Source organism: Pipistrellus hanaki (genome assembly GCF_964339955.1).
Source record: "Pipistrellus hanaki genome assembly, chromosome: 4".
Lineage (NCBI taxonomy): Eukaryota > Metazoa > Chordata > Mammalia > Chiroptera > Vespertilionidae > Pipistrellus > Pipistrellus hanaki.
Genome location: NC_140506.1, coordinates 2,840,502 through 2,865,000, shown reverse-complemented (window position 1 = coordinate 2,865,000; position 24,499 = coordinate 2,840,502). Strand labels below are relative to the sequence as shown.

The following is a 24,499-nucleotide window of genomic DNA, read 5'->3' as shown; positions in this document are numbered from 1 at the left end:
GTGGGGCCGGGGGCGGCGGGCGGGGGCGGGGGCGGCGGGCGGCGCGGGCCGGCGGCCGGGCGGCGGCGGCGGGCGTGCGGGTGAGTGAGGTGCGAGCGCGGCGGGCGGGCGGGGCGGCGGCCGGGCCGGCCGGAGGGCGGCTTCTCACGGCGCCGCTCTCCCTCTCTCTCTCCCTCTCCCTCCCTCTCTCTCTCCCTCTCTCTCTCGCTCTCCCCCCCCCCCCCGCCGCCATGGGACCCGCTCGGCGCCCGCCGCAGTGCCCAGCCGGCTGGGGGAAGATGCCAAAATGGCGACCGGCAACTACTTTGGATTCACCCACAGCGGGGCGGCGGCGGCGGCGGCCGCGGCCCAGTACAGGTAACGGCTGCGCCCTCCCGCCCTCCCTCCCTCCCTCCCTCCCCCTGCCCCCGTCCCTCCGCCCGATCCCCTCCGCCCGGGTCCCCCGCCCCCCCCCTCCCCCGGCCCCCGGCCCCCGCCCCCCGCCCCCCGCCCGGCCCGGCCCGGCCCGGCCCGGCGGGAGCGGCCCGGGGCGGCCGGCGGCGGCGGGTGTGGGGACGTGGAGGGCCTCTCGGCGGCCCCGCAGCTAAAATGGCCTCCGGCGGCCTGGAGCCCGGCCCGCCCCGCCCGGCGCCCGCCCCGCCGCCCGGGGAGGGGGTGCCGGGCCCAGGCCCCGCGCCCGGCCCGCCAGCCTGCGGGGCATCGGGGCTCGCCCGGCCCGGGGGCGAGGAGGACGCCGCTCGGGTCCCGGTGCCTTCTCCTCCGGCCCCGGCCCCCGGGCTCCCCCCGGTCCCCCCGGAGCGATGGCGCACACCCGCCACCTGTGAAGCGTGGAGTGGGGGCCGGCGCCCAGCGGGGAGGCCGCGGCCTCGGCCCCGGCCCGGCCCCGGGGGTGGGCCCCGTGCGGGCTGCGCTCACCGGGGCGAGCCCGTCCCCTGGGGAGAGGAAGGTGCAGGTGAGGGCGCCGGGCCCCTGCCCTGCACCGGGCGCAGCCCCTGCCTCAGCGGGAGCCCGGCTGTCTGAGCGTCATTAACAAAACGGGGGGAGGGTGTGTTGTTGTCGTCGCTGTTACTTTCGGGTCAGTCTGAGACGGATTCAGGCCAGGACCCTGTAGGGTTCAGAGTCAGGCCCTGAGCGTGTGCCTGTGCGAGGGCCGGGCATGCTGACCGTGGGGAAGCCCGGCCGCTGTCCCCCATCTCATCACTGTGCGGGGGATCGCTGTGCGGGCGGTCCCTGTGCGGGGGATCTCTGTGCGGGCGATCGCTGTGCGGGGGATCACTGTGCGGGCGGTCCCTGTGCGGGGGATCACTGTGCGGGCGATCGCTGTGCGGGGGATCGCTGTGCGGGCGGTCTCCGTGCGGGCGGTCTCCGTGCGGGCGGTCTCCGTGCGGGCGGTCTCTGTGCTGTGCGGGCGATCCCTGTGCGGGCGGCGGGCCGAGTGCAGAGGGCATCCTCAAAGGGCCTCCTCGGGAGCCAGAAGACCTGGGCGCCCATCTCCTTTGCTCTTGATTTGAGGACGTCGGGGTTCATCACTTGACCTGGGCTTTCTTTTTCCCTCATGTAAAAAAAGAAAAAAAAAAAAAAAAGAGGTTCTCGGTCATCTTTTGGGGTTAAAATTTGTAATTCTGAGAAAGTTGCCTTATGCCATGGAATTTCTAAGGTTCCATTTATTGTAAGGGGTATCATGTTCTATGTCACCAAAAATGTGCTACCAATTAAAACATGACAGCGCTTACCTACCCGTTGATTTTAAGAGATGTTAACATGTATAAGTGTGCCATTTATTGATGAAGTTGGTATTTTACTAATTAATGAATGCCTTTGGACTATTTTTTTTAACAACTGTCTTTATTGGCCCTCCAAATAAAGACTGAGATGACAGTTTACTGGGGCAAATGAACAAATCCTCTTCTTACAAGTTGTAAACAACTAGTGAAGCCTCAGCTACTTTGTTAAAAGATTTTAGAACTAAAACTTGTGGAGAGAGGGGAAAAATAGCTACTTTCTTTTTCTGGGAAACAAGATAGCTAATCAGCATCTGTGCCATAAATCCAGTGCTACCAAGTACTTTGTGTTCTAGATGAGTCTGTATGTAACCATTAAACATTTAACTTGTTTTACCCAGAATTTTTCTGTTAAAACGGGCAGAGTGATAGCATTTTGGTTTATTTACTGAAAATGTAGTGGGTTTGTTGTTTGTGGCAGTTCTGAAATGTTTTTCTAATGCGAACCTACAGATAGAAAGGAGGGGAGCAAATGCCAATTTAAAGGTAATTATTTTTAAAAATAAAATAGTTGCATGTATAATTTTTATCCCAATATAGGAAACTATTCAATAAAATCTGTACCTAATTTTTCTTTGACTTTGAATCTCATAGTTTCTGTAAACTAACAACAAACCAATTATTGCTATATATATGTATAGTCAGAATACTTTTAGAAATGTTATTTATGCATATATTGGCAAAATTAATTAAGATGCTCTGTCCTCATATATAAATATAGTACATGGAAATTGTTTGCTTTTGATAGGAATAAGTGAGGCTCAATAAAGCTAATGCTTTGGCTTAACAAAAATGAACAAGTACAGTAAACTCCTGATTTTGCAGACCTCAATTTAACAGACTTCAGATTTAAGGGACAAAATTTCAAGTCCGTATAGCATGTGGAAATTAACATCGGATGTCCTTCCAAAGGAAGCTGCGGTGGTGGGGGGGGTCAAGGGGAGGGCCAAGCAGAGGCGGTTAGAGGCGATCAGGTAGGCAGGCAGGTGAGCAGTTAGGAGCCAGCAGTTCCGGATTGCAAGAGGGATGTCCAATCTGGGCTAAACTTGCAGTCGGACATCTCCTGAGGGGTCCCGCATTACAAAAGGTTGCAGGCTGGCCTGATGGCCTCCCCTCCTTCTCCCCCCCCCCCCCCCAATGAATTTTTGCACCCGGCCTCTGGTCTTATGTAATAATAGGGTAATAAAATTGACCAAGTGGCAGATGACCGGTCGCCATGATATGCACTGACCACCGGGGGCAGATGGTCAACACAGGAGCTGCCCCCTGGTGGTCAGTGTTCTCCCACAGGGGGAGCGCTGCTCAGCTAGAAGCCGGGCTCACGGCTGGGGAACGCAGGAGCCTCTCCCACCTCTGAGCAGCGCTAAGGAGCAGCTAGCTGAGCGGTAAGGAGACAGGAGACCTGGCCTAAGGCAGCAGGTGGACATATCCCCCAAGGGGTCCCAGACAGAGGGCGCAGGCCAGGCTGAGGAGACATGCTCCCCTCTCCCCCTCCAGGGCCCCCCAGTGCACTGGGCCTCTAGTAGTTACATATTTAAATCCCACATTCACTGCTGATACACAATGTTCGGAGAACGATCAGCACCCAGTCACACTGTATCACTTGATTACTTTGTATCACTCACAGTGATTGGCTTTATTGTGCTTTACATGACTTTCTGCAGCAGTTTTAACAATGTTCCGTGTGTGTTAAGCCAACCCCAGCCATGTGCATTTTTTTACTAGTGGTGACTGGTGCATTTACTAGAAATAATCAGTATACATTTAAAATTACAGTAATACGAAAATTTCTGTGAAAGTGAACTTCTCACACATACTTAATCTTACACATTGTGTCCATAAATTACAGGTGAACTAATTACAGGTGAACTAACTTTTTAACATGCACATTTGGAAAAATTATTTCAGCCCTTTTTAAAAAATATATATTGATAATTGATTTCAGAAAGAAAGGGAGAGAGAGCAAGAGAGAGAGAACATCAATGATGAGAGAGAGAATCACTGATGGGCTGCCTCCTGCACATCCCCTACTGGGGATTGAGCCCACAACCTGGGCATGTGCCCTTGACTGAAATTGAATCCAGGGCCCTTCAGTCCGCAGGCCAATGCACTATACACTGAGTCGAACCAGCTAGGGCCTTTCTTTTTCTTTTGTTTTAATGTTTTTATTGATTTCAGAAAGAGGAAGGGAGAGGTAGAGAGGGATAGAAATATCAGCGATGAGAGAATCATCAATCAGGTTGCCCCTTGCACACTTCCTTCTGGATTCCCGGTCTGTGCCCTGACTGGAAATCAAACTATGGCCTCCTGGTTCTTGGTCCGTGCTCAACAATTGAGCCACACACCGCTGGGCCGGGCTTTTGGCTTTACCGGACATGCCCTCATCCGAATTAGTCTGTTATACTGAGGTCTTACTGTAGCATCAATTATAACAGCATATGCAAAAAATGCAGTAAGGATGCTCTTTTTTTCTTGTCTAGAAATCATTACAATGTAACTTTTAAACATGGAAGACTAAGTCCTACTTTGCAAACATTACATTTTTTTTTTTTTTTTTTTCATTTGAAGGATGCGAACTCAGGGAAATCTTAAGCGCGGTTATATGTGGATGCCGTGGATAGTTGCTTCATCTGTCATTGAATTCAGATAAATGAAAGTAACTCAAGTCTAGATTTAATTCTGGTTCTAAGCTATTTTTGTTACAGCTATGGAAGGTATTTGATTAAATTTATTAGGAGCTTAGACTATTGCTTGTTAATACCGGTATTTGAGATTCATAATGGCATTCTAAAAATCAAGGTTTTAAAAATATTTTATAAAGATCTCATAAGTTTTGCTACTAATAACTTCAGGATAAACCAAGGTTTTCATTTACATATGCATATGAAACATTTTGTGATAGGCATTTGTTCAGTTCTTGTGCTACATGTTCCATCAGCTGCTGAGTGTTTTTCTTCCTGCTTTGTTATTTTTTTTTAAGACGAGTAAATAAATTTATGCCATTTGCCACTCTTGCAGATTTTTTTCATTTTCTGACCTTTAATTTGCCCCCCACCTCCCTTGGAAATGAAATCAAAAACATTTTTAAAAAGTATTTGTGTATGTAGATGCATGTATTCTTGATAGAAGGTTAATTTGGGGTGTGCAGGACAAGGCAGACCTCAAGCACAGAGAGGAAACAGAGATGACTTCATGGCAGAAGGGAACTTGATTGGCTAGGTAACCTGCTTCGTTCTGTAGAGTAGACCTTTTTGGTTTGAGAAGATAGACTTCCTTTTAGACAGACAAATCTAACTTGTAATAAATCTTGGAAACTATTTTAATAGTTATAAGGACTTAGATTAGCAAAGAAAGTGAGGGAGGCCCGGCTGGCATGGCTCAATGGTTGAGCATCCACTTATGAACCAGGAGGTCATGGTTCAGTTCTCATCAGGGCACATGCCCGGGTTGTGGGCTGAATCCGCAGTGTTGTGTGTGCAGGAGGCAGCTGATTGGTGATTCTCTCTCATCAATGATATTTCTATTCCTCTCTTCCTCTCTGAAATAAAAAAGTATTTTTTTAAAAAAAATGTGAGGAAGGAAAAACTTTATAATTCATAGTTTCATAGGATCAAAACCATTACCAGTTTTTTTATTGATACAGAAGTTGATTTGTGATATATATATATATATATAATCTCATTAAATATCACTATTAATAAGACAGTCATTTTTTTTTTGAGACCTTTAAACCAGCAGTTGGTTCCTTGTCATCTTTCTAGCTGGTCAAGATACTTGTCTTTTAGCGGATAACCTAAATCTTTAGCGTGTGTTTAATTAAACTAATTTTCTTGCCGAAACCGATTTGGCTGAATGGATAAAGCATCTGCTTGGGAACTGAAAGGTCCCGGGTTCGATTCCCGTCAAGGACATGTACTTTGGTTTCAGGCATATCCCCAGTGAGGGGTTTGCAAGAGGCAGCTGATCAATGACTCTCTCTCATCGATGTTTCTAACTCTCTCCCTTCCTCTCTACAAAATCAATGAAATATATTTAAAAAACAAACAAAAAAAACACCTAATTTTCTTTGTCCTGTATATAATTCTTAGTGCATCATTGATATCTGAATGTTATTTTACCTTTCAGTATAGTCACCTGTTTAAAATAATCAGTTGGCAACATTTTTTACACTTTTTATATCCACTGTTTATTGAACTTAAAGACTTTAGAGATTGCATAAAGGTTGTAATTAGAGTCTTAGCAAATGCTAAGGGATAAATGTTTAAGTGGATTTTGACTGTTTTCTGTACATTAGTTTAAGTATCTGCTAGTCAAAAGAAGGCATATCATCTAATGATTCTTGAGATGTCTTTAGGACAATCTGGTCCTAAATTATAATTATCTCACATCACTAAGATAACTTGGGTAGGCTGATTGGGTAAGCAGGGGGAATTTTCCCTTCTCTTTCTTTTTAACTTTTTATTTGAATTTAGTGTTATGAATATTGTGACTTGAAGGAAAGAATAAAAGTAACACTAGTAAGGTAAAAAAAGGAATAACCACTAACTGAGAAGCTGCAAAAACCAGGTGAACAGGTTTTTGAAACCAATCATGGTGATGGAAATTTACTGGCTCTCCAAAAAAAAAAAAAAAAAAAAATTACTGCAACTACTAATTATATCAGCTTTTTTTCATTGTTGAATCAGAGATCTTAGGATTCATAGTGCATGAGTGAGTTTGAAATAATGAAAATTTTCTTTCCAAAAACATTGTTGCTGTTAATGTTGACGATGTTTCTTTTTTAATGTTATTAATGATTTTAAGAGCAGGGTGAGCCAGAGTACCCCTGTACAGAATATTGTTTAAGGTGTGTGCTTTGCTCTGCTTTTGTAAACTACCTTACAAATGACTAGAATGAAAGGGCATGCATTTGCAGCTGGACTTGGGATTTGAATCCCAGCTCTATCCCTTCAGTCACTTAACCTTTCTAAGGCTCAGTTTCCTTACCTAACTTGCCTTGAGATGAAGATTTAAATATAAAACTTACTAGCCTATTGCCTGATTTTCAGAAGAAATTTTACCACTGCTAGTTTTCTATGAAGTAGATACTTGTTCAGCAGCAATACTGGTTAAATGGGGAGGTTAGAGCCCTGGATAAAAATATTGCAGCTGCAGGTGACAGACTTGGGGCTCTGGTCACTCATGCCCAGTTTTCTTCTCTTCCTCCCCCGCCCCGCCCCGCCCCGCCCCAAGATCTTGTTGGTGCCTTGATTACATTTTAAGACATTTCCAGTCTACTGTCCAGTCCTCTTTCTTAAACATCTTGCTCCTCTCTAGGCTGCTATACAACTGCTGACCTGGGCTTTCATCTCGCTCCTGGATCCATGTTGCAGGATTCTACAATCTTTTTCTTGATTAATCGATTGATTAAAAAAATACATCATCATCTAGTGCCCTAAAAGGTATAGAGGTGGTAAACTCCTTCAGTCCTTGAATGCCAAGAAAAATATGTATTCTTCCTTAATTTATCCCACCAGCCAATCAGGAGCAAATATGCAAATTAACCAACCAAGATGGCTGCAGCAATGGAGCAAGCAGGAGGCTTGGGTTTCCCCGGTAATGGAGGAAGCCAAGCTTTCCGCACACCCTGGCTGGCCTAGGCCTTCACTCAAGGCTACAAAGTTTCAATTATAGACAATAAATCCCAACAAAAAATGGCGGCCATGGAGCATTCAGGAGGTTTGGCTACAAATTATTGAAGATAATTATTAAAAATTAATTATTGAAGATAAATTCCAGATACTTGGGTCACAGGGGAGCATGGCTGGCCTGCAAACCACAACAGGCCCCTTGCCCAGGCCATCCCATGCTCCAAGGGAACTCCCACCATGATTCAGGACACCCTTCAGGGCAACCAGCTGGCCCCCACACAGGCACCAGGCCTCTATACTATCTTAATAAAAGAGTAATATGCAAATTGATCATCACTCCAACACACAAGATTACTGCCCCCCATGTGGTCAAATATGGCTGCCCCCATGTGGACATAAGATGGCCACCACAGATGGCCAGCAGGGGAGAGCAGTTGGGAGGGTCCAGGCTTGCAAGGGAGGGCAGTTAGGAGTGACCAGGCCAGCAGAGGAGGGAAGTTGGGGGCAAACAAGCTGGCAGGGGAGAGCCGTTTGGGGAGACCAGGCCTGCAGAGGAGAGCAGTTAGGGACAAACAGGCTGGCAGGGGAGTGGTTAGGGGGTGATCAGGCTGGTAGGCAGAAGCAGTTAGGGGCAATTGGGAAGGCAGACAGGCGAGGATTTGGGAGCCAGTAGTCCTGGATTATGAGAGGGATCCCAGATTGGAGAGGATACAGGCTGGGATGAGGGTCAAACTCCCTCCTCCCCACACCCACTGTGCATGAATTTTGTGCACCAGGCCTCTAATTAATCATTTTCCCTTGAATTTTCAAGATATCCTATTGTCTTCTAGCTATTAGCTTTAATGAGAGACTGATTTACTTTTAGGTGTGTGTAGGTGACCTGTTTTTCTTCTCTCTGGAGACCTGAAGGATGTTTTTTGTTGTGAGATGTGAAATGCCATATGTCTCTTGGTGCGGTTCTTTCATTCTGCTTTGCACTGTGCAGACCCTTTGAATTTGAAAATTTGTGCCGCCCTTTAAGGGAAATTTTATTTTTCATTGCTTTTTGCTTTTCTTCAGAATTCCTTCTAGTTGAATATCAGACCTTTTAGATTTCTCTCCTTTTATAGTTTTCATCTTTATCCCTCAACTTTATCTTCTATTATATTATAAAGGTCTTGTTTTAAGGATGCACATTAGAGTTTTTGAAAATTGTCTGTTGCCTTGAAATAGTCTTATTTCCACAGGGTCATTCTTTTCTTTCTTTCTTTCTTTTTTTTTTTTTTTTTTTAATGTATTTTCATTGATTTTAGAGAGGAAGGGAGAGGGATAAAGAGATAGAAACATCAGTGATGAGAGGGAATCATTGATTGGCTGCCTCCTGCATGCCCCCTACTGGCGATTGAGCCCTCAAGTGCCCTTGACCAAAATCAAACCAGGACCCTTAAGTCTGCAGGCTGACGCTCTATCCACTGAGCCAAACCGGTGAGGGCAGATTGGTTGGCTAACTATTTTGGTAAGCCCTCTGGTTGGCTTCATTTTTTGGTAAGCAGATGGATTTAATTAATCTCCAGGTTAAATCCAAGAATATAAAATGATTTTATTCTTTAATATTAATAATTCCCTTAATCCTTTTTCTCTTTCTCTTTTCAAGAGAAACACCCTTCATTTTATGTCTGATTCCTCGGTTATTTATTTATTTATTTATTTATTTTCAAGGCATCACATTTTATTTTTTTTAAGTTTTCACTTTATTTTATTGTAAATTTTTTTTGTTTAAAGTATTGCATATAGTAGTACATATATCTCCTTTCCCCCCTATTTCCTCAGTTATTTCTTAACATTTTTTAAGTACAAAGAAAATTTTATTTTACATATCACTAGCCATGAATATTTGTCATTATTATTACATAAATGTGTCTGATGCTATTATCTAAGTGGCATAATCATTTTATGTCCACAGTTCACTTAGTATCTACAGAATATGCATTATTTACATAAGTATATCAATGAATGTTTAACATTGAGATGCAGTGTAACTAACATCCATTTGATCTGAAGATAGCAACGTAAATGTACTTTTAATCCCCTTTTATTCAAGTCACCTTATGTAAAAAATAAATCAATAACTTAAGAGCATCTAAGTCTCTAAAGGAGATTTTCCAAAGTGCTCATAGAAATAGTTAAAACAGTAAGATTATCAGAAATAACTTTCATGTCCACATCCTCTTGTAGTTTATCACGTTGTCTTCCAGCTGCTTTCCTTTGCATGCAAAAGGGACCCGGGTGAGAGAAATGTTTTGCTTGACTTCTTTGATGCATTGAGCTTTCTGTAGTTCATTTTTTTTTTAACTTGTTCATTATAAATTTAGCTTGATGTCGCTGTTTAATCTCTTCAGCTCTTCATTGCATCAGTCATTTATTCACAGCACTCTCTGGTATCTGACAGGTTCGTTTCTACATTTTTTAAAAATTCAAATGAATTATCCACTGTAAGTTCTTTACCAGCTGCTTTATGGGATACTCTAGTCCACCTGACCTCGGGAGGATTGCACTTTCTTTTAAAGTTTCTATGATATTTGGATTTACAAAACCTGAACACCTGGCAGTTGTGGATGAACATCATGCAGTGGCCCTGGAAATGGGCCCGGAGAGAAATAGCACTTCTCTACTGCATGTTGGACACACGCAGGGACCCACCCCCCAAACCCCAGGTCTCTTAACCGTTTTACCCACTTTTTTATGTTTGTTTCATCATTTATTAATTTATTTGTTCTGGTTAAAAACTGACTAAAGCTGATTAGATTTAACTTATTAACAAAGGATATAATTATCTAAATAGAAGCTTCCACTGTACTGGATGGTTAGTAAATGAAAGTCTTCCCATATTTCACAAATGTATTTACCCCCATTGATTTTCATAGAATGGGAAGGAGGGGGAAGGTGAGGTAGAGAGAGAAAAATACCAGTGTGAGAGAGACACATTGATTGATTGCCTCCTGCATGTGCCCCGACCGGGCATTGAACCTGCAGCCTAAATACAAGCCCTTGACTGAGAATCTAACCTGAGACCCTTTGGTGCACAGGCCAATATTATAGCCAATGAGCCAGGGCCACAAATGTATTTTTATGGCACAAGATTTGGGTTATTTACTTTATATTCTGCTTTATTTAAGAAATAATTTAAAGATAGTAAGTCTTACATTTTATGTAGGGATATAATTTAACACCTATCCAAAGCTAGGCAAAAAAACCACACCCTTGATTTAAACTATTTCCACTTTGACAAAATTTAAATGAATTTGAAATTGATTTGACCTGGATTTTTAAAAAACTAACTTGTTTATTTAGACTTATCACTGAATACTTAATTGAATTGGTAGAGTCCAGTCTGGTCATCTACGTCATGTAAAGGACAGATTTTCTAAGGATATTTGAAACTGAAAGAGAAATTCCCAGATGGGTCTAAGACAAGAGCCGAGAGGATCTTTATTCTGTCAGCTGCCCTAGCCTTGACTCCTCTGGGAACTGGGACTGGATTATCATTGTTCAGGATGCTTTTGTGGAGGATGTGGTCAGTCCAGATGATGGGTGGGGACCTGGCTATCTAGAGTTAGGTTAAGCAGCCTTAGAGATATATATGGTAATTGCTAAATGCACTGGCATTTTCTTATATGGTTTCTTGTAAAATCTCTTGTTCATACTGAGACACATAGGAGAGTGAGAGTACTACTAATAATTATGCTGTGACAGAGCATATGGTCATCGCATCCTGAGTCACAGGGACTCTTAGTTATATAAGAGACAGTATAAGAAAATGGCCTGCCTAATTGACTTGACATTTCTATTCTATCCCCACCCTGCTTTTTGTTCAATAGGACAAATATAGGGAGAGAGAATTAAGGATGTGGAATTATCCATAGAAAATGTCAATCCCAAACCAATTTCCCACTATTACAATTGAAACTTCCTTTGCCTGTCTTATAATTGGCATATATATTAACATCAAAAATGGAAAACCTCATCCAAATAGAAATTGTAAGAGTTTCTTTGAACTCTGTTCTAAGTTTTTTTGTGTGTGTGTGTGTTTTTCTTTTTCATATTGGGCTGAATTCTGCCACCCTTCCATCCATTGGTTCTAGTTCTGTTCTCTGGAGCAGCATGGAGTAAGTCTCATCTATTAGAAGGCAGCTAATCATATCACCTTTTCTAGACTGAATGTCCCCAGGTCCTCCACTTTTTACATGAACTTGTAAGCTTTATATTGATTCCCTTTTAATAATTTCTAATTATCAGTGATTCCATAATATCAGTTAAAATACGATCGTCTCAAAATTTAATTCTATGCCATGTTTCTATGATACTGTGAGTGCAAGTGAAGAATTCTGTGTTTTACTCTTGACTCATTATAGCTATGGTCAGCTAAATAACTCTTGGAGCTCTCATTTTTTCAAGAAGGCAGTTCTGTCTTGGTAATAAAGCTTTAGAACTAATTGTGAGTGTATTATTCAGAGATCATAGGACAACAAATAAACTTAATATGCCAACGTCTTTAGGCCTTGGTTTACTAGTATGTGACACGGGCTTTCAATGTAAAGGTTAAAGTAAAAATTATTTAAAGAATTTTTGGCTATAAATGTTTTGATTTACGATTTTGGAAAAATTTTGCCTCTTTGAGGTTTAACTGGTTATGATTGCAAAATATCTGACAGATCTTCTTTTGCAACATCTACATTTTAAAGAGAAAAATAAGTATGCATAATGAAATTATGTCTGTAATCTAGAAAATTTTTTCTAAGACAATAGATTCTGCATTGTAGATTTTGTACCCTAGAGCAGTATTTCTCAACTTCAGCACTACTGACCCTCTTTGCATAATTCTCTGTTGTGAGTAGCTCTCCTGTGCATTGTAGGGTATGGAACAGCATCACTGGCCTCTACCCACTAGTTGTCAGTAGCACTCATCACCCACTACCAACTTCTCGCAGTTTGACCATCAAAAATATCTTCAGACATGGCCACATGGCCACATGTCCCCGGGGTGCAGGGCAAGAGGGTTTGGCGGCAAAATCTCCCCCAGTTGAGAACCACTGCCCTAGATAGAGCAGGAGAAGTATTTCTTAAGTCAACTGGGCAATAGTTTTTACCTTACATGTTTTCCATAATTGGAGTTAGAATACAATATTTTTCTTAACATCTCTTTGTAGAGATTTAAAAAAAACAACTGTAGAGCTTAATAAAGAACTTTAGGTACAACAAATATATTTTTTTAAATTTTAAGTTTGCTAAACTTCATTTCCTCCTAATACTGCTTCTTATCCCAGTTTGTCATCCCTGCTTTGTGATCTGATCTGTGATCTGAAACATAATGTGTGATGATTATCTAATGTATTGAAATTAAGCAATGAAAAATGTATAACAACAATTATGGTATTAATTGGGAGGTTAAGTTCAAATAAAATGCTGGGGTTTTTGCAGTCCATGAGTAAATTCCTTGAAAACACACTTTTTATTTAAGTTGATTAAGCTCCTAGATTTTTAATAAATTGTATTATGTTTATTCTTCTACTCCACAATATAGCCAGCAGCCAGCTTCGGGTGTAGCCTACTCTCATCCAACTACAGTTGCTAGCTACACTGTCCATCAGGCTCCGGTAGCTGCTCACACAGTTACCGCTGCCTATGCCCCAGCAGCTGCTACAGTTGCGGTTGCCAGGCCTGCTCCTGTAGCTGTCGCAGCTGCTGCAACAGCTGCCGCTTATGGAGGCTACCCCACTGCGCACACAGCCACGGACTATGGTTATACCCAGAGACAACAAGAAGCACCGCCCCCGCCACCTCCAGCCACTACACAAAACTACCAGGTAAGAAAGCTATTAGTTCCAGTGGCCTTAACATACAGCTTCAGTGTCCTCAAGTATGGTACCCTGTCCAAGCCAGTGCTTCAAACTTGGATCTCTCAAAATGTACCTGTAATGGTAGAAAAAAGTAAGTGTTTATTCATAGGGATTTAGGGGCATAGTCCAATCATTACTTTTCCTTACTGTAAGTTTTTTTCTTTTTTTTAAAAATATATTTTTATTGATTTCAAAGAGAAACATCAATGAAGAGAGAGAATCATTGATTTTGCCTCCTACATGCCTCCTACTGGGGATCAAGCGTACAGCCTGGGCATGTGCCCTGACCAGTAATTGAACCATGGCCTCCTGGTTCATACATCGATGATATGGCTTATCCGTTGAGCCATACTGGCTGGGCTCTGCAATTTTATATTAATATTAATAATCTCCCCCAGTCTATTCCACTATAACTGCTTGCTTTAATTTTGAAAAATTAACATTGACTAAATATTTTAATTTTACTCCCAAGTTTTTAAGAAAAATTAAGGTAATAGGGAAAAGGCCCCTTGTTTGTGTGTGGCATTATTTGTCCACTTGGAACACAGCTGTGCCTCCTGTTTTGAGAACTACGAGCCCACGCTACATATCATCACGAATGTGTTCTCCCATTAGTGGGTTGTCTTTTTATTTTGTGGATGGTTTCCTTTGCTGTGCAAATTAACCCATTTTTTTGGTTGGTTTCTTTTAGGATCTGTTTTTTAAACTTTGATTCTTCTGGTCTTGGCCTGGTTTTTCTATATTTTTTTTTAATTTTTTAAAATTTTATTGATTTTTTACAGAGAGAAAGAAAGAGGGTTAGAGAGTTAGAAACATCGATGAGAGAGAATTATCGATCAGCTGCCTCTTGCATACCCCCCACTGGGGATGTGTCTGCAACCAAGGTACATGCCCTTGATTGGAATCAAACCTGGGACCTTTCAGTCCGCAGGCCGATGCTCTATCCACTGAGCCAAACCAGTTTCGGCTATATTCTTTTTAACAATAGGAATTTGAATTAAGAAATTGACACATGAATTAACAGTATTAATAAATTGTATTATATTTATTTTCCACAATATAGCCAGCAGCCAGCTTCGGATGTATTAGTATTAGTATTTGCTATAATATATGGCAAGTTATTAACATGAAATTCTTTTTGACTTTTGCAACAGTCTTCATTATGTCTAGAGACAGAATATAATAAATTCCATTTTTTAAATAGGGTGAATGAAGCCCATTTTTTTTGCACCCTGCCTACTTCTTCAGCCTTTCTATCTGTATGCTTTTTCACCCTTCACTTTATGTAGCACAGGAATTCACCTAGTTCACCTTGATCTTCATGCACTAGAGGCCCGGTACATGAAATTCATGTGCAGGTCTGGTCCTGAGGCCTGGCCTGTGATTAGGGCCATCTTCCCCAGCTGCCTGCAGCCAGCCCTGCCCCCCGCTGCCCTGTTCACCATCAGATGATCGGTGCCTGCTGGCTGGGGAAAGGAACCAAGAGCTGGTCAGTGCGCCTCAGTGACTGGTCCAGCGGTGGTTCTGGTCGTTCTGCTATTAGGGTCAATTTGCATATTTCCCTTTTATTATATGGAACTAGAGGCCCGATGCACTAAAGATTCGTGCAAGAATGGGCCTTCCTTCCCCTGGCTGCCAGCACTGTCTTTCCTCTGGCCGGAGCCGCCTGTCCGCCTTCCCATGCTGCCCACAGGCCCCGAGTGGCTGGGTGGTGCGGAACACACATGGTTCCAGGTGCTCGGGGCCTGTGTATGCAAATTAACCCGCCATCGTTGTTGGGTTAATTTGCATACTCCTGATTGGCTGGTGGGCATCCTAAGGTATGGTCAGCTAGCATGTTTCTCTTTTATTAGTGTCGATGTGTCTTCTCCCTGGCACCTCCATTCCACTCTCCTCCAGCTGGAAGCTCCTATTCATTACTATGTTAATGTCAGTAGTAAATAAAGAAGATTGAAAAAGTTGGAGCAAATGCAAAATTTAGTTCACACAGGCGTTCTTTACTATGGGATCCATTTAAAGGAAGAACTGCCATGAGTTTTTTAATAAAATTAATTTTAAAAAAATTGCTCATTTTTCTTATTTTAAAAGTTAAACATGATGCTTGAAATGGTTTTGACCTTATTTAATGAAGTCAAAATGTATCCCCTTTGTGATTGAATTTGACTCATGTCTAGTTTAAGTATATGTTTAGTTTTTAATTTTCTTTATTATACTTTCATTTAATAAAGATGAGGAACATTTACTGCCTCTTCCTCATAGCAAGGTTTTCTTTCCTCCTTTTTCCTTAGGACTCATACTCATATGTGAGATCCACCGCTCCTGCTGTAGCTTACGACAGTAAGCAGTACTACCAACAGCCAACAGCAACTGCTGCTGCTGTAGCCGCTGCTGCCCAGCCTCAGCCTTCTGTTGCTGAAACCTACTACCAGACAGGTGGGTTTTACTGCCTTTCCTGGTTTCACTCTAAACTGTTGAAATATCTTACTTAGAGTCTTTTTAATGAAGGTTTGCTTTGGAGTCAATCTGAACTCATTGTGTTATATGCACAAGATAACAGGTTCTAGCCATGTCCTTCTCTTCCTCTGCCTGATTGCCTTTGAGTCCCAAAGAGAAGGCCGTGCAAGCAGTTCAGAATCATGCCCTTCTCTCCTGGAAATGTTCATTTCTGGTCTTCAGCTTATAGGTCACTGCCTGCTGGAGTAAGCTTTACAAAAGGAGTTGTGGTGGTAGCTCTTGGCCACCTTCTTATCTTTGCCAGAAATGTCCAGCACATGCTGCTGACTGCCGTTGTAACCAGTAGAGACTCTTTGTGGGCCCATATCTTTAAGTCGTCTTTCCCTGATCTGTAATGGCAATTGATTCTGTAATCAGCCACAGATATCACAGAGGGCTCAAATGCAGGTGGTATTTCCTTTGCAAAGAACCCTGTATACTAGGAGTCTTTAAAAGATGGATTTTTTCATAGAGGTTTCACAATTTTCTTTTTTTTTAAACTCTTACCCAAAGATATGTTTTTATTGATTTTTTTTTTAGAGAGAGAAACATTGGTTAGCTGCTTCCCGCATGTGCCTGATCAGGGATCGATCCTGTCGCTCCAACCAACTGAGCCACCTGGCTAGGGCGAGGTCTGACAGCTTTTAAAACAAAGCTCTCTGCGCTTTGGAAAGTAGGCAGCTCCTTTACTTTCGTTATTTTTGAAGGAGCGTGTGGGTAGAGCCTTGTTAGGAAAGAGTAGGATTGGCTTAAACTGTACGTTCTCTTATGTGTACATGAGTGCTGGGCCTGTATCTCTCTAGGGCACTTCTAATTCTGAGATATTATGTGTTTTTAAAAGTGCTTTAAAAGATTTTGAATTAAAATAGCCCTGAATTTTCTTATAGTCTCATCTCTGGTTTGCAATCTATTGTGAAATTCCTGGTTAATTACCAAAATTAGATTGTGCTTAAAAGTATTAAGTTACTATCTGAGAGTCAAAAGGCCTTGATTTAGTGTAAGTTCTGACATTAACTACACAGCTTTAGTTTTCTAAACGCTTGCCCTGGATGGTATGGCTCAATTTGTTGGATCGTCATTCTGACACCAAAGATGGTGGGTTTGATTCCTGGTCAGGCCATATGCCCAGGTTGCAGGTCCCATCTCTAGTCGGGGTGCATGCGGGAAGCAGCCAATCGATGTGGGCGCTTTCTCTCTCTCTCTTTCCCCCTTCCTTTCTCTAAAAAAAAGTTTTATGCTCTTAGGTGCTATTTATTTAAGCTACCTTTAGGTAATCGAGCATAAAATGTGTTTGCCTCATTGGTATTTTGGCCTTTCTTAGAAATGACATTTTTTGCTTTGGTGATCATTCGTGATTAATTATTAAATTATTGATACTAAAGCTCATAAGATTTGTTTTGAATATGGTCAAAGAAAGCAGAAGGTTTAGCAGAGGCACTAATGGTAGCCATTTAAGAATAGCTGCCCTTGCCCTAGCCAGTTTGGCCCAGTGGAAAGAGCATCAGCCTGCGGACTGCAGGGTCCCAGGTTCGGTTCCTTCCGGTGAAGGGCACATGCCTAGGTTGCGGGCTGGGTCCCCAGTGTGAGGTGAGGCATGCAAGAGGCAGCCAATCAATGATACTCATCAGTGATGTTTCTTTCTCTCTCTTCTCCCTTCCCCTCTGAAATCAATAAAAAGATATTTTTTAAAAAAAGGATAGCTGCCCTCAAGATATTGCATTGGAAGAATAGTCAGCACCTTGTGAGTTGTAATTGTGGATAAGTCAGTAGAATGTGATGGCTGCTATATAAACAAGTTCCATATAATAAAACATTGCAATTTTTACTGTGAATTGAAATATGTGCTTTGAGGTCCTCTCTCTTCTGTTCCCAGTATTAAGCATAACTTTCAAGTAGGCTAGCCTAAATACACACACACACACACACACACACACACACACGTTTTCAAGAACTTTATTAATGCCTGTTTTAAGTAGTACTGCTATTTCAGTTGTAAATTTTTACAAAGTATTATTTTGGAAATATATGGAAAACATCTGGGATGGGATAGTAATTTATATAGATGTTATATTTTGTTCAGTTGGTATAAGAATTTCACTCCTTTTGCCAAGAAGAAATTACTGGCATCTAATCTACAGTTAACATTTAACCTACTTTTTCTAGTTTTCCAAGATGTTGGTTTGGTAACTACAGGCATACCTAGGAGATATTGGGGTTTGGCTCCAGACCACCACAGTAGGCGAGTATTGTAAGTGGTTTACCTTCTAATTTCCTGATATCTCTTTTTCCATTTAGCCCCCAAAGCAGGTTATAGCCAAGGTGCAACTCAGTATACACAAGCCCAGCAAACTCGACAAGTGACAGCCATAAAACCAGCGACACCGAGTCCAGCCACCACCACGTTCTCCATTTACCCCGTATCTTCCACCGTGCAGCCAGTAGCGGCTGCAGCTACTGTGGTGCCATCCTACACCCAGAGTGCTACTTACAGTACCACGGCAGTTACCTATTCTGGTAAGCTGGCAGAGTGTCTCAGTAAAAAAGAAATTAGAAAGGCTTTCTCCGTTGTATGGTTTGCTTGTCGGTTTGTTGTTGTTGTTGTTTGTTGTTTTTTAAGCCCAGAAGATGTTAGCAGAACATTAATTCTCTTTGGACATTTGAAAGCTAGTCATGAGTCCTGGGCCTAGCATTGCAATTAGAAAAAAATAGCAGTATTCTACTAGTCTTATTCTATTCTCTTTCCCACTTTCCCAAATGAGTTTGAAAAATTAAAAGGAATATTGCTGACTAAGTTACCTTCTTTAGTTCAGCCCTCAAATTTATTTTCATATTTATTATCAGGAATAAATAATCTTGACAATACTGGCTAGCATTTGTAAACATTCATAAGATAATGGTTATGGAACACATCTTAGAAGGACAGAAGAGTTTCATTTCCTTTAAATCATATATTTTTCTTGGAGAACTATAATCACTAAAGCCTTACTATGTCCAATGCTCTTGCTAATTTCTGGTTGAGGTAACCTCAGTATTTCATAATTAAATAACACATTATTTTTTGGTAGACACTTAACCTTCTTGTACTACCGTATGGTTTATTGTTTTGCATTTTATTTATTCCTTAATACCCTTTTTTGTTCTGTGGAGGATTTAAGTGACATTGGTAATTTCAGTTCTTACTTCTTGATACTTTGTGCTAGAATCCTAGCTATTTAATTAACTATTTAATTTCTTAAGAGATTTTTTTTTTTGATCTCTTACTCTATGCCAAATGCTGTGTTGGTAGAGATATGGTGGTGAATTAGGCAGGCACAGAGTATTGCAGAATGAGAGTTCTTTGTGCCTGGAATACAGGGTATGTGGATAATACCAGAAGAGGCTGGAAATGTCAGTGTGAGAAAGCCTGTAGGCTCTGCTGTAGTATCTTTTTGTTGTTGTTAATCCTCACCCGAGGATATTGTTTCCATTGCTTTTGGGGGGGGGGGGGGGGAGAGAAAAATACAGTAACAAATCGATTGGTTACCTCCTGCATAGGCCTCTCTCCACCAGGGCCCAGGAACAAACCTGCAGCCGGGTACTTGCCCTTGACTGAAATTGAAGCCATGATCCTTTGGTGCATATGCCAACACTCTACCACGGAGCCACACCTGCTTTGTCGTGCGGGTAGAAAGGGAGCAATGGGAGCAGATTTTAAGTTAATATGACAGTCATGTGGAAGTGAATTGGAGTGAGGAGATGTTATTACTCCTAAATCTGTCCTTTAAGATTTCCCAGATACAGCTTTCCTGCCTCTCTTTATCTGATTAGCCAGTTATAACTGTACTGCAGTTATTTCAATGAAGTATGAGTGGATAGTTGTTTTTAAATGTTCACATGTGTTTCAGAATATGGAGTATGATAGTATCCTTTTCTTTATATTATATTAATAATACATCATTATTTTAAAACTAGAAACTATAGATAAAAAAGGAGAAAAAATTAAATCCCTGGACGCCTACTCCTAGACATTGTCATTAACATTTTACTGCATATACTTTTCTTCCATGGGAATATATATATCTAAACCTCATGGTTTCTTTATAAAAAAGAATTTGTCTTATACATACTATTGTGTACACTACTTTCTTATTGTGAATGTCTTTTCATGTCACTAAATACGAAGATACATCTATCATTCCTTTGGTTAATGTTATTCACTAGCTTTATTTTAGAAAAGTTTCTTTCTGCAGACGAGTTGAAAAAATAATTCAGATGTTTGTATATCATTTACCTAGATTCACGGATTTATTTATTTATTTATTTATTAATATATTTTATTGATTTTTTTACAGAGAGGAAGAGAGAGGGATAGAGTTAGAAACATCGATGATAGAAAATCATCGATCAGCTGCTTCCTGCACACCCCCTACTGGGGATGTGCCTGCAATCAAGGTCCATGCCCTTGACCGGAATCGAACCCGGGACCCTTCAGTCCGCAGGCCGATGCTCTATCCACTGAGCCGAACTGGTTTCGGCTTCACTGATTTATTAATATTTTGACACATTTACTTTATCTCTCCTCTAAAAAACATATTTTCAAATGGTTCAGAAATATATAAAAGTTGCAGATGGAAGATGACACACGGTGCTTTGCCCAGAATTTTTCAGCATGTATTTTCTAAGAAGAAGGGCTTTCTTTTAAATAGCCACATTGCACATGTCAGAGAAAGGATTTGAACATGGATTGTTCTAATGAATTTCTCCAGTGTTTCACAAATGTCTCCTGTAGCTGGCCTTTCCGTGTGCTTGTGCTTTGTTTTAAATTCAGGATCCAGTTAGGGGCATGCATTGCGTTGGTTGTCATGTGTTGTTAGTTTGAGGGTGTTTTGTTTTAATGTAGAATAATCTCCTATTTTTATCTTCTCTCTCATGACCTTGACATTTCTTTAAGGAGCAATTGCCAACAACCTTTGGAGAAGCGGTCACTGACCCATGGTCCGCGGACCACTGGTGGCCTGTGAGGTCCCAAAGGTTGGGACCACTGTCCTAGAGAGTTAGGCCAGTTGTAGAATCTGGATTTATATGGTTTCTTTATGCTTAGATTCTGGCAGCTTTTTAGCCAATAAAACTAAACAAACTTCCCATTTCATCATATTAGGAGCACATAGTAAATAATGTCCATTTATGCTTTATTGATGATACCAAGTATAAATAAATCACTGTTAAAGTGACTGCCAAATCTCTCCTTTGTAAAGATACCTTTTCCCCTTTCATCTACCTTTCCCTCTGAGTGAAATAGTTCTGTAGCCACATAACCAAATATTCTGTCACATTCCTCCACCGGAATTGTAAGCTTCTTTAAGACAAAGACCAAATCTTAACCTTACACATTCTTTATACTCCATAATACCTGGTAGGTGCTGAGCAAATACTTGCTGATTGACTTATATATAAAAGAAGGATAAATACTTTCTAGGTTTGTTTTTCAAGAAAGATACATTATTTGTAAATATGCATGTGTAAACCTACCTTTATGAACAGAATTTATGGAATTTAAATTCGTAACATTTAGCTTGGCCTTATATAATTATGTAACGAAACCTTTGTTTTATTTGTTTGTAAGGTACGTCTTATTCAGGTTATGAAGCAGCAGTGTATTCAGCTGCGTCCTCCTACTACCAACAGCAGCAGCAGCAACAGAAGCAGGCAGCGGCTGCGGCTGCGGCTGCGGCTGCCACAGCTGCCTGGACAGGGACCACCTTCCCTAAAAAAGCACCATTCCAAAACAAGCAGCTGAAACCAAAACAGCCTCCCAAACCGCCCCAGATTCACTATTGCGATGTCTGCAAGATCAGCTGTGCTGGCCCACAGGTACTGACTTACCTTGTATGTTTTACCACAAGGCTTCAGCTGTTATTTTTTAACAGTTAAATATGATTGATAATGTAACTCTTATATTTACAAAAAAGGTTTCCATTTTCTTCCCTTTAGAGTTTAGCTAGTACATACATAGTTCATTAAATGGCCATTTTTAAAAGATATTTGTATTAAGACATAAGAATTCTATTAAGAAAAAACCGTAGGACGGGTGGGTGCCAGGCGGAGGAAGTTAATGGGGGAAAACATAAGATATGTAATACTTCCAGTAATAAAGATAATTTTTTAAAAATCTGTAAAAATGATTATGAATGTAAATGAAAAACAGGCAAATTAAGCTTCCCCCCCTCCCCCAGAAGAATACTTTGCTCTTTAAACCTTTAATTTAGCTTAAAAGTTTTATATTTGATTTAATTGTTTTTTTAGGGAAAGATTGAATTTTTATTTCTTTTTTAGCATTTATTACTTGCTTTTAAAAGCCTTTATACAAAATTCTTGACTTTCCTATCTCTTCTTCAAGGTCTTTATTTGAGTTTATATATAGAATTTTACAACTGAAAAGGGATGATCATAAAGATAATTGTTTACACACTTATATTAAAGATAAAAGAACTTTGTCAAATGTATTAGTTTTTGGAGCATATAACTAGCAGAAAAAATTGTCTTTCTGGAATTAAAAAAATAAATCATATTAATAATCTACAATTCTCAGGATGTTTCTAAGAAGACTGACTTTTATCTATGCTTTATAAGGTATTACTTATTTCTGAATAGTCTCCTCCATGAGGGAATAGGCACTCAGGAAACAAGAAAGGTGTAGGGAAGTGAAATTTTAAAAAATACCGACTAATGTAGCATCCAGAACCTTCATTTCCTCCCCCCCCCTTTTTTTTCCTGGTTGCTACACCTTAAAATACATGATTTAGGCATGAGTCTAATTAGTACAACTCCCTTCCCAATTTTCTTTGTTAATACTTTCCTTAAGAGTATCTAGTTTTTTTCTGTGTGTGTGTGTGTGTGTGTGTGTGTGTTTCAGAGAGGGAAGAGAGGGAGAGGGAGAGGGAGAGAGGGAAAGAGGGGGGGGGGGAGTGGGGAGAGAGAGAGGGAGAGGGAAACATCAATGATGAGAGAATCATTGACTGGCTGTCTCCTGTACCCTCCCTCTCCCGCGCCCCCCTTCCCTCTCTTCCCCGCACTGGGGATCGAGCCCATAACCTGGGCACGTGCCCTTGAATGGAATCAAATCTGGGACCCTTCAGTGCTCTATCCACTGAGCCAAACCAGCTAGGGCAAGAGTGTTTAGTTGTTTGTTTTTTATTTTTATTGGTTTTAGAGAGGAAGGGAGAGAGAGATAGAAACATCGATAATGAGAGACGATCATTGATCATCTGCCTCCTGCACACCTCCCACTGGGAATTGAACGCACAATCCAGGCATGTGTTCTTGACTGGAATTAAATCCAGGACCCTTAAGTCCGAAGGCCGACACTCTATGCAATGAGCCAAATTAGACAGGGCAGAGCATCTAGTTTTTATGTAAAAATTTGATAGTAAGTCGTTTGGCTGGTAATAGGTATATTATTTGATTGAGACCAGATTTTGACTCTAATTATTTCTTCTGTCTCTCACCTCTGCCCCATCTGTATACATTATTTTTTAAGTTAACAGCTTTCCCTGAATTATATCAGATAAGGGAATTTTTAAATATGTGGCTAGTTCCATAAAACCTTTTTTTTCTCCCTATTTTGAGTGTGATAGGAAATGGCTTCATTGTGATTGCATGGTTGGAGGAGAGGGGGTAGGTGAAGAATATTTACAGTGACCACGATTAAAGGGAGCAAGATGTTGGTTTAGTATTTGAGGAGTGTATCCACTCTGTGATGGTTTTTTAGAGAGGATGATACTATGAGTGACAAATATAAACCTAAGAGATTTACTGAATCTGTGGCACCCATATGAAAGGATAGAACATGACTCTAGGGTAGTGGGTTAACAGCATTATTTAGAATGAGTATATATAGGGCTGACCATTGATTTGGAGTATTGGAATGGTTACCCAAGAACAGGCCAAGGGTACTTCTGCAAGTCAGATGCAGTGCCTTACGGGTTAATGAAATAAGTCTTAGAGAAAAGTGTTGAGATTATGAGAGTACAGGTGTGAAAATAAGGAGGGAGAGTAGTTGGTTCAGGATGAAGGGTCCATGGTTTCAGTCCTGGCTCTGTCACTCACTGTGGCCTTGGGCACGTCAGAGCCCTTAACTTCTTTGGGCTTTCGTGTCTCTACCTCTATAATAGGAACTTGTTTTAAATAATTGAGGCTTTACTTCAGAGAGCCCTCAGGTTGCCACAGACAAAGAAGAATCAAATAGCTAGGTCTTAGGTCTCGTTTCCAAAACAGCAATTTTCCTTACTTGTGCATGTTATTATTGTATTTATAGGAAGGATTCTCTTGTTTGAAAATTAGAAAGTCATTATTTTGGGTAATATCTAAAGTTTCACCTAGCTTGGAAATTCTATGATAAATATATAATTTTATGGTAATTATGTCTCTCTTAAAAACAATTCTAAAAAACAAAATATGGAAGAGTAACAATTTAGCCCCACTCAAGAATAAACTAACTAGCAATCCATATTTACTTCCTCTTATTTTAATAAATCTGCCATCTTAATTGTCTGCATTCAAGACAGTTTTTAATGTATAGTTTCACTATAATGATCACTGTCTAGTATTCTTTATTCAACATTATACATAATCAATAAAAGACACGTTTTGTTTTCGTTAGTTCTTTAACTTTTTATTTATTGATTGATTTTTGAGAGAGAGATGGATTTGTTGTCTCACCCATCCATGCACTCATTGGCTG

General features: G+C 41.1%; 1 protein-coding gene and 1 pseudogene across 3 annotated transcripts in view; one reads left to right on the top strand and one right to left on the bottom strand.

Annotated features, from left to right (window-relative positions):
- The window catches only part of ZFR (zinc finger RNA binding protein), a 169,083-nt gene that overhangs the window by 107,136 nt on the left and 37,448 nt on the right, over nucleotides 1-24,499 (top strand). The window contains exons 3-7 of one of the 2 annotated variants that reach the window (XM_084881002.1): nucleotides 258-357; nucleotides 12,972-13,254; nucleotides 15,576-15,720; nucleotides 18,076-18,294; nucleotides 21,383-21,630. In XM_084881002.1, the coding sequence (XP_084737128.1) occupies nucleotides 258-357; nucleotides 12,972-13,254; nucleotides 15,576-15,720; nucleotides 18,076-18,294; nucleotides 21,383-21,630 (995 nt within the window). The remainder of the gene's footprint in view (nucleotides 1-257; nucleotides 358-12,971; nucleotides 13,255-15,575; nucleotides 15,721-18,075; nucleotides 18,295-21,382; nucleotides 21,631-24,499) is intronic. The other variant, XM_084881003.1, reaches the window with a different exon arrangement.
- LOC311621010 (putative ribosome biogenesis protein RLP24) lies at nucleotides 8,653-12,406 on the bottom strand (annotated as a pseudogene). Its single transcript has 2 exons — nucleotides 12,370-12,406; nucleotides 8,653-10,061 (listed from the first exon to the last, which is right to left on the bottom strand). The product of its transcript is annotated as a putative ribosome biogenesis protein RLP24 (transcript).